The sequence below is a fragment of the Simochromis diagramma genome, unplaced genomic scaffold (genome assembly GCF_900408965.1).
Source record: "Simochromis diagramma unplaced genomic scaffold, fSimDia1.1 OVJJ01000585.1, whole genome shotgun sequence".
Lineage (NCBI taxonomy): Eukaryota > Metazoa > Chordata > Actinopteri > Cichliformes > Cichlidae > Simochromis > Simochromis diagramma.
Window position 1 is genome coordinate 7,841,446 of NW_024387398.1, and position 14,434 is coordinate 7,855,879.

The window sequence follows — 14,434 nt, forward strand, 5'->3', positions numbered from 1 at the left end:
AACATTACATTAAAGTGAGAGTCTCTTATGTTGAAATGTAAAGTTCAGGTGTACAAATGTGTATTTCAAAGCAGCTGACATGCTTCAAGGAGAGTTTTATTCCTATGTGTTTATTATTGGACTCAAAATGGGACAAATGAGCCTCATTTATCTGATAATGTTGCGTGATGGAGCCAGTCAGTCAGTCTTTCTGCTGAACAATTTGTTTTAGCTCCCTACTGCATCCCTTTAAATCAGCGTTGGGCAATTAATTTTCCCAGAGGCTGCATGAGAAACTAGGACTAGGGCTCCACCAATAATCTGAACTCAATTCTGCTTAATATATATCTCTTCATAAATTGGTGCCGGCAAGGCCAGGATTATAATTTCCGTATCCATGGAGCAGTAGGGACTGTGGGATACAAATTTCATCGTCAGATGTTTGCATGCCTGTCTCTATAGGCATGTATAGTATTACAGGAAGGACTACTAGGCCCTCGGGTCTGCAACAGAGTATAGTTGAGTCCCAATATAACTATAACCCACACCTGCCTTTAAGCCATCATTCTCCTAATTGGCTGCCCTTGAACTTGAAGCCGCAGCAATTTTTCTGAGGAAACCATATAAAGGATATCTCCACTCTGACGTAATAGATGAACAAAGAAGAAGAACAAAATGTCATGAACATGGTGTTTACAGCAGTCTTAAGTTTAAGCTTTTGGCTCACAGAGTTTATCGGTACCTCTACTGACCTAACTATTAAGTCTGAGCATCCACCACAGGAGTAGATACACAAGGCGCTGGTGGATTTTTACATTTAAAAGTCATCCACATATTGTGGCAAATGATGAGGCTAGGGTAAAATGATGTTTCATGCTGGTTCCTTTTTAAGCTCATTTCTATTTTTTTATTTTTTATTTTTTATTTTTTTTAAAGCTATTTTTATGTGTGTTCCCGGTGGGGGTCATCTCAGGCTTTGGAAACTCTGAACTCAACCCAACGTCTGAAGAAATATCAAAGATTACATCACAGAAAGGTTGCTGGATGTCATGTGACTGTAACATGTGTGTGAATCTCATCGACGTGCTGCCGATCTGTAACAGGCCGCCATACAGTGTGTGTGTGTGTGTGTGTGTGTCCTCAGCAACCGTCGCCGCATGTCATCTCTGTCAACTAACTGGGCTAATTTCATGGTCTGATGAGCAGACAGAGGAAGGCTGGCAGACTCACCGTTGAAGGCAGTTTCTTTTGAAGCTGTGAGTGTGTATGTGTGTGTTTGAAGGAGCGTTAGGGGTGGTGTGTGTTCGCCCATCGTGACTGGTGTGGTTGGACTCCTACAATTAGGTGATGAATCACACAGCGGCGGCAGAGCCAGTCACTGCAGCATGGCCGCTTTCCTTGTGTGGAGGACGACGGTGACGTTCACGAACGCTGTGCAATGTTAAACTAAAGCGGGGTTTCAGTCAATCCTGCTTTTGTGTGTGTGTGTGTGTGTGTGTGTGTGTGTGTGTGTGTGTGTGTGTTCTCCCTCTGGCCGAGCAGTCGTTGTGGCGTGTGGGTGGTACTGAGATGTGTAGTTTTCCAGAGTGTTTTGACTGTGGGTGGCTTTCTTTCTTTGGTTTTTCAGTAAAACACAACCAAATATGAAGCTGTTATTTTAATAATTAAAAATCTAAATAATTATTAGGTTAAATATCTGGTACTCTGGCTCTATGATTATGCAGAGCAGCTCAAGTTAACAGAAGGACGGATGCTTAAAATCTGACAGCAGATTTAGAGACCTGTAGGAACCACAGCCGTGCTGGTAGATGGTTGATGTTTTATTCACAGTTTTTTCATATATAAGACACTGATGATCTTTTAAACCATCAAAATCAGGTGAATTGATTCACAGATATTAAAGCAAGGCCCTGTTGCTATAATTACTTATTATTTACAATATTAAATCTGCTTCTTTCTGTGTTTGTAGGCTTTGATAAGAGGCTCTTCAGGATGAGCAGCTAACACTGACTGCCGCACAACCACAGGAAGAGACGTGGCTGCTGCACCACCCACAGTTGACGCATGGCGGTATTAGGGGTAAGAATCGCTCTGTGAGGTTTATCGGTGCTTGAAGAAGTTAGAATGTTTTCACAATAACAGGAAGCATCTTTTCCTTTCATCTTTTCAGTTTCTGTTTATGTATAACCTGTGATATTAACTGTCCTCTAAAAACGTTCTGTTTTGGTGTTATGATTCATAACAATGGTGAAATAATTGTTGAGCATTTGAGTGGTTTTCAAACATTTTATGTCCAAGGGAGACCGAAGAATGAGCCAAAATTTCAAGGGACGCTTATTGACATGTTTACAGAAAATAGCCTTCATTTAATTAAAATATCATAATTTCTTCTTTGAGCTATATACAGCAGTATGGTTTAAAAAAATGTACAGCTTTACTGCTAATAGGCAAGCAGCAGACAAATAAGTTTGATTAACTCATCGTCAGCGAGTGTGACCTCTAACCCCAGGTTGCTCTCCGATGCATCCATCAGAGTGTGAATGTGTGTATGAATGTTAGTTAGACAGCACTAAAAAACGCAGAAAAGTGCTTGTGTGAATGGGAATGAACGAGTTGTGTAAAGCGCTTTGAGTTTTCAGATAGAGAGCTATATAAGAACCAGTCCATTTACCATTTACGTTAACAAAAGCACATGTTAAATTAACTCGCAAAATTCTTCCCATGAGCGGATGTCCCAGCAAATTCCCCCCCACGGTCTGACTGTGCATTGCTCAGAGAAACTAGGAAAAAAATGGAGAGCTACATCTCAGACTGTACAGGCCTTGGTATCCTCCTAAAGGTTGAAGCAGATGATGGTACGATTAGAAAAAGTCTGAACAAGTATTGAAGGTTTGAAAGGAAAGCCTCTTCTCTCTAAAAAGAAAATGACAGTACGGCTTAGGTTTGCAAAGCTAAATTTTAACAAACTACAAGACTTCTGGACCAAAGTGGAGACGTTTGTCCATGATACACAAAACCAAAGACAGCATATCAGCACAAAGACACACCAGTCGTCTGCACGATGAGAGGGCTGAGGATTTGGGCACCTTGCAGTTATTGAGTCAACTTTGAACTCCTGTGTGTACCAAAGTATTCTAGAGTCAAATGTGAGCTCATCTTCCATTTGCTTGAAAGCTAAGGCTGAAAAGTTCACATTTTGGGAGGCAGCTAAAGAGTTGAATGGATAAATTAGCATCATATTTATTATTTAGTAATGAACTTAAACATTTGATTCTGCATCAAACTGCTTTTTTGCCTGAAAAATTGGTTTATTACTTATTTATTTTTTTCCCCCCAGAAGTAATTATAAATGACAGATGTTCAGTTTAATATTATGCTAGCTAAAATATAAAGTTTCAAATTTAGAAAAATTTTATTCAGTATTTACCTTTGATCAAAAATATTTTATTTATTATCTTACCACAAACTTCTTCTATCATTAGTAAGTGCTGTTCATTACGAACTCTTTAAATGTCTCTAAACTTGTGTGAAAACCTGATGTTTTGAGGAACATTTTTGATTGTTTTCCATCCTGGTGTGGAGACTCTTGAATCGGTCTGACACTCAGGAAGGATTTCTGAGCAGCTTTGAGCCTCTAAATAATGAATGTTGGCTGTCTCACTGTCTCCTTCACTGAGTGCAGCTGGCCATTATCTGAGGTATCCTTACTGGTTGTTGCACATCTGATCATTTGGCCTCAGCAGTCAGTCTGCTGTTGTCAACCTTTATGTCTCTGATTTATCTGTCAGGAAGGAAATATTGCAGCTTTTGCATATTAATTACATTTGATCCTTATGGTAAATTTACTAAACCATAAACACATGTATAGAGTGGTGGGTCTCCTCAGGGTGACTCTTCAAGGCTGAAGGGCTAGATCCAGTCACATAAAAGAGAAAGATGCCACTCAGACATCCTCTTCTAAAAATGATCTGTGACAGTGGAGATCAGAGCAAGTTTTAAAAAACAAAAATAAAGCTTTTCAGGTAGTTTTCCAGGTAGTTTTCCCCACTGTAATTCAGTTGTAACTAAGTCAGTACATCCGTCTCGATCTGAATGAGACTGACTAAAGCAGGGCGCTGAGGAAGGCCACACTGTGTCGGAACCACCAGAATATAAAAATGGATTTTGAATATGCCTTTTGCTCGTTGTTTGCACATGGAGGCAGCAAAACAGACAGTAGACAGAAGACCAAGACAGAGCTAAATGAAATTCAAGGTCAACTTAATGATTTATTTATCAGAAATTCACAAAAAGCCTTATAACTATGAAAGTGACCTATACAAGTGTGGTGTTTTGTCAACATATAGATAGTACCGTATAAAGACTTAAAATCTCAATCTCAAAATGAATATTTAGAAAATATTAATTTCCTTAAAAGATTTGAGCTCTCTGAGTGCTTCTTTTTTTGTAGTTTAAGGCTTTTTGTCTTTTTTTTTTTTAATTTTTATTATAAATAAATGATTAAGTTGACCTTAAGGACCACAATGGACGTAAGCCAAATTTGATTGACCCCATTCGACACACCTACACCTACCTAAGTGTAATCAGAATTCATTCTAAACCTTTCAAGCTATACTATTTACAGACAGACACACAAATGCTACAAAAAAGATTATCAGGTGGAGTTGATCAGATGGGGTCACCAGTGTTGCTTGATGTAATCAAAATAGGCTGAAGTTAAGTTTAAAAAAAAAAAAAATTAAATCAGAAGGAAAAATAAAAGCCATTTTCGCCTGTCGCCTTATCTTTGATTGAGCCTCAGTTCTGTTTATCAAGGCGACACTCTGTCAACTGTAAACTTAAGGTTTCCACCCAAAGCAAACGAACCAGTGAGTGTTGGTTTTCAGTCGTGTGTGTGTGTGTGTGTGTGTGTGTGTGTGTGTGTGTGTGTGTGAGTGTGAGAGCGGGGGCAGTGTGCATGTAGCACACAGCTGTTTGAGGCTTTATGCATGTGACGACTGTAGGAGATTACAGCAGTTTAACAGAGGACACACATTTAAACTGGAGTAGGAACAGTTGAGATTTTCTAGCCTAATTTTAAGCATTTATTAAAAAAAGATGAAACTCTAGTTATTTAGTACATAATTTTCAACTTTCCAGTAAGATCTGTGTTGTTTGTAATTTTATTTGTACTAATCTAAACAGATCTAAAAGGATTTAAAGCCACATTTTTAGCAGCCACTAAGTGAAGTTTCTGGTCTGACAGGTGAGTTGACCGTTAACACCCTCGCAGAGTTTCTGTGAGAACGGTCGACTCCCTAAAGATGCCCCTCGCAGAGTGAAACCACAGTTAGTCATGCTGTTACTCAACGCAAACTCAGCTCCTGTTTAGCAAATCACTGCTTTCAACATAGCTCCCGTGCAGCTCTGTTAAAGCATGAATCACCAGATGAGCAGCTCCCCCCGCAGCCTGTTCTGCCAGCCTGTCTGAGAGCGCCGCTACGCTCAGCTAAAGGCTCGGCCGATTTCGTCGTTAGTTCGAAGTCATTACTGCCAGCATTTGGTGATTCACCTGGATTGTCTCAGGTAGGAGGTAAATTGAAGGGAACAGCAGGGCTTAAATATCTGCAGTAGGCTATAAAACTTTTTCTTCAAAGGCATCAAAAGATTAAAAACCCTGTTCTGACGAAAGCGTGAAAGATGGCTAACTGCTAAATTTGTCTCCTCTTCCAGAACCCCGACATGCTGACGAGGAAGATAAAGCTGTGTCACATCAACGCCCACATCACATGTCGTCTGTGTGAGGGCTACCTGATTGACGCCACCACCGTCACAGAGTGCTTACACACCTGTAGGTCCTCCCCACCCCTCACTCTGTGATTTCAAGTACTCTCGCTTCTTCTTTCTCATCTGCTCGCTTCTGTTTTTAAGTTTTCTGTTGTGTGTCACTCACACACACACACACACACACACACACACACACACACACACACACACACACACACACACACACAGGCTGTTTTTGTCTCCCAGGATTTTTCTTGGCTCTTTGCCGTTCGGGGAAAAAAATCCTGGAGGCTGAGCGATGCTTCTGATATCTGTGCAGCGCCGCGTGTTGCTGTTTCTGTTGGTCAGGTTGACTGTTGCTTCTTCCTTTACTGTTTCTGCAGAGCATAATCTCAAAACAATCTTTATTTGTGCTGGTGTTTTCCAACAAATGGCTTTGAATATGAAGTAGATGCGCGTACAAAGACTCACAATAGGGCAGACCAGATATTCTGCACATTTATTAGTCTCATAAAAATATCAAACTAAGTCACCTCTTATGCATCAGCTGGGTGTTTTCAATAAAGCGCCATGATAACACCTGGTTCATGCTGCAGGTAGAGGCGTTATCTTGTCTGATCCAATGCCTTAACCCAGACACAAAGACTCATCTGGATCCATGAGCATCTTTAGAGTTCTCTTACAAATTCTATGAAAATAAGTAGTTTTTTTAGGACGTAACCTTAAAAACAGAGTTTAGTCAGCGTCTTCAGTAAAAATGATGAAAAACCCTCTCTTAATCAAAGCTGTGTCCACACTGGACGCGACCAGAAGTGACCATAGTGATAACCGCTGGTGACAGGAAGTGGGCGGGGCTTGAGAGAAACTTTTCTCAGTTTCCAGGCGAGCAACTGAAGAGACCAATAAGAGTGAAGAACACTATTAGTCGACATGTGGCCTGGTGGTATATACATTAGAGGATCGCCTAATTAGCTGGAGCCTGAAATGTTGCAAGCGATCGGCCACCAGCTTCAAAGCGATGCGTGAGCAGCCCACTGCTTCCAGTCGGGACGCAGCAATGGGACGCAGGTTTAAGCTCAACTCATACAGTGTAATTAAACGCGTTTACATGTTTGTGAAGGCAGGCTGTGCGAAGTCATTGCCACTGTCACTGATGTTAACTCAGCCAAAGAGGTTTTGTAAAAAGTTCAGTTTTGGCACAATGAAAATTGTGCCAGAGGTGATGATTGGGTCGACGTTTGATCTGGATCTGCATTCAGGATTTTTTTTTTCATCACTGTGAGGACTGTGGCTATTTCCCATCCTATCTGAAACTGAAAATTAGTCGAGTGGTTTTATTGTCATTCCAACCATGTGCAGCGGTACAGTGCAAAGTGAAATGAGACAATATTCCTCCAAGACCATGGTGCTAAATATGACATACAACAAACAATATAACAGACAATCAACACAGGACTACATAAAGTGCAATATACAAAAAATACAAAAAATAGCAAACCAAAAAAACAAAAACAAAGACTGCAACACCAGACACAAACACAATAGTGCAATAGAAATGTGCAAAAAGTCACTTTTAGGTTCTTTATCCATGCATTGGTCTTGTTTTCCACAAACACAAAACTTTAATCCCTCTTTTCCCTCCAAACACACACATTCTGATCTTGCCTTTAACTCCTAAAGTTTCCTGGACTTAAAAAGACTCTTTAACCAGTGTCTGAAGGACTGATTATAAAGGCGTTACGTTTGACTGCTCACATTTTGTTTGTCTCATGAAGAGGCTCCTCGTGGCTACACTTTCTTACCTTTTTATTTTTTTTTAATATTAGTAAGTCTTAACCTTAATTAATGTTAATTTTTTTTTTTTTTTTTTTTTTAACATGAGCTCCAGATATAAGGGCCACACTTACACCACCTGCTGGTTAGTACAGTTTTGGTGATAATAGGATTGGTTTTAGACAGTCTGTTGCTGAAATACAGAGTGACCACTTCATTAGTGCACAAAAAAAATCAGAGTTCACCTGTGATGATGACTGTAAGGTTTTTGTTATTGGGTAAATACATCAAATCTTAAGATACTTGGGGTCTTAGTCATGACATTGCATAACATAAAGAGCCATTTCTTAAAAGAAGGAACCAAAAAGAGAAGTCTTTGCAGAGGACTGGTTCATATTGGAGAACATGTGTATGCAAGGTACGTGTCGGAAAAATGCAACTGAAAATGGTTTTGGTTAAATCAGATTCAAAAACTGATATCAAAAACATTTTTAAAAAATTTCTTGGAACTTCTAAACCTTTTAAAGTCGTCTGTTTAGACACGGAAAACTGAGTTGCATAAAGGTAGAGCCTATTTTAATGTATTTTGCTGGTGTACTTAATAAAATGGCATGATCGGCATGTAAAAACAGAAGCAACGTCTGGCAGAGCTGCTTTAGAGGAAAAGAGTCAGATACGTTGCACTGGTTGTTGTTGGTTTGTGCTTTCTGGTGCGTGAAACCAGACGGCGCTCATGCAGAAAGTCTGATTCTGTGTGTTCACCGGCGTCTGATCGTAACGGCTGCAGAGTTCATAATAACTACTGCGTATGAGCTGATTGTGCTTTTGAAAAGTAAACAAACAAAGTAATCCAGGACTCCTCAAAGGCCAAGAGAAGCTAAAGTGCAGCGTCAGTTGCAGCGCTTCCGAAATTAAAATGTTTTCTGGTCTTACAAGATGAAACTGAATGGCTTTCATTTGGAGCATTGGAGGTAATTTACAGATTAAAGGCCTTTTTAATGGAGTTTGAAAGTTCGGTCAGCAGCCAATTTGATGGTGGATTTGATTAGTGGGCGAGTAACTGAGAGTTGCTCCGTGTATTGGCAGCAATAAGTAAGAAGTTGATGTTTTTAATGTAGAAGGAGCTTTGCAGAAGAAATGAAAACGACAAAAAACCAAGAACAAAGAGGAAATAAAAGGCTTGACGACATCAGGCGCTGAAACCTCAAAGGCGACGGAAATGTTGTTTTTGTTTTTTTTTTTGTGCTTTTTATAACTTTACAAGAAATCATGTTTACTCTGCTTCTGAATTTCTTTGATTTTTATTTTTTTATTTTTTTATTTTTTTGCTGATTTGTCACAGATCTGATCACACAAAGTTTAATATTAGACAAAGATAACTCGAGCATACAAAATGCAAACCAGACATGTAAAGCCAGGTGGCTGCGTCTTTACAGGGTTAAAACCTGCATCACTGCCATTATGTCAGTTTTTCCACAATCAAAGCTGAAAGAGAATGAAACAGTGCAGACTTCATATTTTCAGCAAATGAGATGGTTGAGTTTGAATAACTAGGCACCCGATGGGGTATTTTGTTTTATTTTTATTTTTTTTTAAATAAAGTTCTCAGTGGGTTTTAAACCTCTTGAGGGCGTCTGGCTTCACCTCCTCCAACATGTCACCAAACACTTCCTGAATACTGAGTGAGGCCTGGTTTATCCTGCAGTCTCACTTTTAATCAAGTCATCACGTGCTGAATGGTTGCATATTGTTTAGCATTTTATTGCTTTTTTTCCTCAACCTTGAATTTGACATTTCGTAATCCCCGCAGGGGTCTCAGAGTTGTCGAGGCCTTGGCCTGTTCTCCCCCCCCCCCCACAACCTTAAGTGCCCTCTAATGCTCACATGAGAGTCTTTAGATTGCCTAGCTAACCACATCAAGCTGCTCGTGTTGGCAGATTGAGATGGCTGCTTTTGTGAAATCACAATTTTCTGATAGTGCAGGATAATAAAAAGTGTCCAAGCATTCTGAGCTGGGGGGCGCTCTCACCCCCTGTGGAGCAGCTTAATTGAACTTGACACATTTATTTCAGGAACAACACACTCAGCATTTGGGGAGATTAAAAAATGATTTGATAAATTAGACACTGATTAGAGCAGAACAGTGAAAATAAACATAACCCTGTATCAGACATGTGCTGGAATATATGTTAAGATAACCACAGACATTTTAGTACCTCTCTTGCCCACCAGAGGGAGCTCTTCACTCACAGATGGAAGCCCCTCTGCCCACTTAAGGCGTCTGAGTCCAGACGTGACGCTTTGACTCTCCCTCTCACTTGGAGAAAGGCTCCACCATTGGAGAGTGGAGACAAAGAGATTCACATCACGTCACCACTGCAGCTGTTCTGACAGATCGAGCTCTATTGTCACAGAAACGGGAGGGGGAAAAAAAGTGTGGCTGAGATGGGTAAAGTGGTGAACCACGTGCTGCAAATTACAGTGCTGGGTTGTACACAACATGTGCTGTACACATGAAGGGATCCATAGGTGAGGGGTCAGTTTCTTTAAGCACAGGCATTGTTGGCAGTATGAGATTCATTAGACGCAGTTTGTGATCCAGTATGTCTTTTTTTTTTTTTTTTTTTTAAATTAGTGCATCCTTGGATTACTTGATTATCTCACTGTCTCGTGTATTAAATGGTAAGTGGCCTGTATTTATTTACAGCTATACACACAGTCGGTGATGTTTGCTTTTTTTTGGAGCTAAGACTCTTTCACATGCACTTGTGATTAGTGAGATGACCCGCTGTGCCACCTGAGCCACCTCTTACTCAAATCAGCCATTAAAAAAACTCATCAACCGTTTTAATGAGCAGAAATATTTCAATGTTTCCTTGGGTGATGCTTTTATTTACAACCATTTAATAAGAACTCAATGTGAATGAGCCGGGTCAGGAAATAAGGGCGCAGCCTGTCTGACTGGGAAAAGGAGACGAGATTATTAATGGAAACATTTGCAGGTTGTTGTTTGAGCTAATGCTCTTATCGTTCAACAGTGAGTGCAGCTAGGGAATCGGCTTCTATAATGACTTTAAAGTTGTAAGTTGTTGTTATTATTTTTTTAAATTGAGAAGATCCATAAAAATCCGTAAGATTTGAGGAGATTTTACAGTGAGGAAAAATAAATGTATGCTATATTTGAGATTAAAGAGAGAGGCTTTCTTTAATGCCTATGTAGTCTAGCAGAGAGCACTGATGCTTATCATTTCTGAACTACATCATCTTGTCACCGAACGCCTGCTTACATAAGCTGATGTCACTTTGACCATCAAATATCAGCTGGAGATGGTAAAATTCACCTTAGTTAAGTTTGCCAGCTTGCCCCTGAACTTTGCAGACAGACTGACTTTAATCACCTTCAAAAAATAAACTAAAGCTGTTAGCAATCAGTACTACCTTTGAAGTCTTGCTATATTGTGTTTAAGAGTTCTCCACTGGAGTTGAACTGGGGTCAGGCTGGTGAACCAGTACAGTGTAACCATTAAGGACACATTCTCCTTTACGCCCCGATGGTCTGGAAAAGCAAAGCCTGTTGAAGAAATGGGGATTGGACTAAAAAGACATTAAAAAGTTTAAGAATACTAACACACATCCAAAAACACCCGTTGGTAAAAATTCTGCCTCCTGGTGGTGAGAGTTTTAGTTGCATTTTAAAGAATCTAACTGATGCAGGGTGTAATGGTTGACCAAAAGATCAAATTGGCCAAGTGTGTTTGAACTTTAAGGTCATTCGTGGATGTACATGAAGAAAGAAAGAAAATAAAGGTACACAGCAAGTACAACAGCGCTGCACAGAGATCAACGAATGCAAACTCGAGTGTTAAAAAGCCGAGGAAAACAGTTTGCTTTTCATGTATTAAGCAGGGAAATCTAAAAATGTGTGGCAGATTCTTTTCTCTACAAATAAAGACCTTGAATGAAAGATGCTCTGTGTGCGTGTGCGCACAATGAAGAGTAACCGTACATTTCTGCTGTGCGTCTCCAGTCTGCAGAAGCTGCCTTGTGAAGTATCTGGAGGAAAACAACACGTGCCCCACGTGTAGGATTGTTATTCATCAGAGCCATCCACTGCAGTATATCGGGTGAGTGAGGAACCACCGCAAAGTGCACACACACAAACGCACACACACTCATTCACACTTTGAGTGCCATCAGCTGTGCTCTGCCAGTAAACAAACTGCCGAGGACCAAAGAGCCGGCGGTCCTTTTCCATTTGATTTCTGCTCTTCTGCAGGAAACAAAAAGCCTCTCGGGGTGGTCCGGCTGCTTTCTTTTGTAGATTTGCACCTCGCACAAAAACACTTAAAGCCCACACCCATTCACAGCTCTGTTTTCTGCACAAGAGTCTAGAAAATACATGCTCATTGTACAGTTAGTACAATCAATGTATTATTAAACTTTGACCATTTAAACATGGAGGGCTGAGAGTGAGCAGCTTCTCACATTAATCACACAAGTCGGTGTGATTTCATTGATTAGGTTTGCCTGTAATCTGTGGCTGGAACGATAACAGCTCTCCCCGTCTGTCTTACACGATAACATCGGTGCAGAAGGTTGTTACTGTTAGTGATGCAATTATTACTATGATTTTTACAATGATTTATTTATTTATTTTTGCCTGCATTGCTCACCTGAAATGTTATCAGACCAGGAAGGACGGCGGTTACATTTTTATTTCCCATGTTTTTCTCCTTTTTTGGATGTGCAGTAATACTTTTGAACACCCGTTAAAAAAAAAAAACCCAACTTTGGGATCTGTGGAGTTTCCCTCTACTCTTATTAAAGACTAGTAAAATACACGAGCTAAATTATATTTTTCTCTTTAACCAAAGCAAAGAGATCCCTTTATCCACACTGTACATTTAAAATGTAAAAAAACAGCTGTAGCCCACTGAGATCCAAAGATGCTCATTGTCTTATTTTTATGTTTTATTTGCGTACGCTCAAAAATCTTCAAAAGAACAAACATGTCTGTGTGCATTATAAAGCGCGGCTCAGTTGCTATAAAGTAGATATACAGTAGATGATCCTGCAGCTATGATCATAAACCGCTGCTGGGATTTTGCATCAAAGTGGCATCGCAGCTCGGCGTTCCCCACTGTTTCTTGATAACTAAATATGAAAAAGGAAAGTTGTACTTCAAGTCTGTTAATTGAGTAGAGATAAGTGCGTTGACTTTTGTAAATATCTTATTGCTTTTGGAAGCCGTCTCCGGCTGGTTAAATCCTGCTCTGCGAAGCATCGTGTGGTGTCTGCCCCTCTGAGCGCTCACGCATTAACGTCTGATAAATGTGGCACACAAACCTAATGTGCACCAGCAATTTAGTCATTACTGTGTAAACTGCGCTTTCTGCAGACTCATTGTTTTGCAGGAAATGCTCCATTTCAAACGCATTAGCTCTCTGCGCAGCTGTTTGGGTTTTTTTTTTCTTCCTCCCTTCATTGTTTGCAGGAAATTGGAGCTGATGGAAAACATCACAAGTGATTTGAAGGCAAAACGCCCAGCAGATGACAAGCAAAACCCCATCTGCTCATTGGGAAGATTGATCAAAGTTGATGTTTGAGATTTAGGCTTAAAAATCACAGTCAGATGTCTCTTCAGAGAATCAGCTGGGCAGAACAAATCCTGCCGCTCCGCCCGCCAAATGTGGCTTTCTTTGATTGTTTTAATCCATTTTGTTTTCACATACTTTAAATTGTTGCGGTTACATGCGTGCAAACAGCTTGGGAATCAGTAGCTCTGGGAAGGAAATGTGCACATATTGTTGCCACTTGGTCTCATTTAGTTACTTCAAAACATGGTGTTGATTCATGCCACTACTTTTTTTTTTTTAATGATATATTTGTTACATTTATATTTTGGTTTCTATGTGTGTTAACATTTAGAGACAGTTCAGGGCTGCTGGATCATTTTATTTAGAGTCAATGTGCACGTCACTCTGTTTTCATAGGCTTTTAAAACAGAGTCCATAGAAGGAGGAGAACAATGCCTGTAACTCAGTGTCCATGTGGAGTTGGCCACTGGTAGCCAAGGCTTATCTCTTCTTCAGGAAGGAGCTCATGTGATAAGGACATGGTGGCATGGGGGAGGGAAAGACATGCAGTGGCTCATAAGACCCAATCAGAGCAGCAGATGTGGGCGTGTGAGACTGCAGTCGTTTTAGTTGGCACAATCACATTTTAATTGTTGGGTTCTTTATGCTCTTATTTGCTTCTTTATCAGTGATAACTCAGGTGATTTGCACAGGGCTGGATGATGAACACACTCATTGTCCATTTTTTTTTAATGGGATATTTATTTGACCTTTTAAAGTCTCGTGATTCAGAAACTTTGAGGCGGGATCAGGAAATAAAAACACAGAAACACACAAAGTATTTGTGATTTTTGTCTACATTTCTCACAACTTGGACATTTTTAACGCCAGTAACAGATCTCAGGGCTATATTCAGTTTAGTCCAGCAGGGGTCAGTGTTTCCCTGCTTTTTTGCAGGGGATCAATCCTCAGCATTAGGTGGCTAATTTCGGTCCCTGATATGACTCCTCCTCAGTGGACAGCAGGGGAGACAAACATGTCACATTTTTATTTATTCATTTTTCTCCTCCGTAACCTTGCAACAAACAGCACACTTTGTCTGTTAGCTGGCTGTCAGCACTGGGTGTCAAAACACACCATCACACATAACGCGTACCCACTGTGCACCATGTCACCAGCACGGGGGAAGCGGCCATTTAACCATTTAACACTCTGACAGAGCGCATGCTGAACATCAGCCTTTGAGGGTGTCAGTTGGGGCTTTGTGAGATTATTTTCTTGCACGTCACCTTGAGATTTTCAGTCATTTAACAGGATAGTGTTTTACAGTGCAGGGTGGC

At 40.3% G+C, this 14,434-nt stretch overlaps 1 protein-coding gene across 3 annotated transcripts in view; it reads left to right on the plus strand.

Moving 5' to 3' along the window:
* The window catches only part of LOC120720657 (polycomb group RING finger protein 3), a 74,353-nt gene that overhangs the window by 34,849 nt on the left and 25,070 nt on the right, over window positions 1–14,434 (plus strand). For 2 of the 3 annotated variants that reach the window (XM_040010417.1, XM_040010418.1), the window contains exons 2-4: window positions 1,949–2,058; window positions 5,692–5,809; window positions 11,546–11,642. In XM_040010417.1, the coding sequence (XP_039866351.1) occupies window positions 2,044–2,058; window positions 5,692–5,809; window positions 11,546–11,642 (230 nt within the window). In that variant the 5' untranslated portion in view covers window positions 1,949–2,043. Of the gene's footprint in view, window positions 1–1,948; window positions 2,059–4,477; window positions 5,545–5,691; window positions 5,810–11,545; window positions 11,643–14,434 lie in introns of those variants that run through there. The other variant, XM_040010419.1, reaches the window with a different exon arrangement.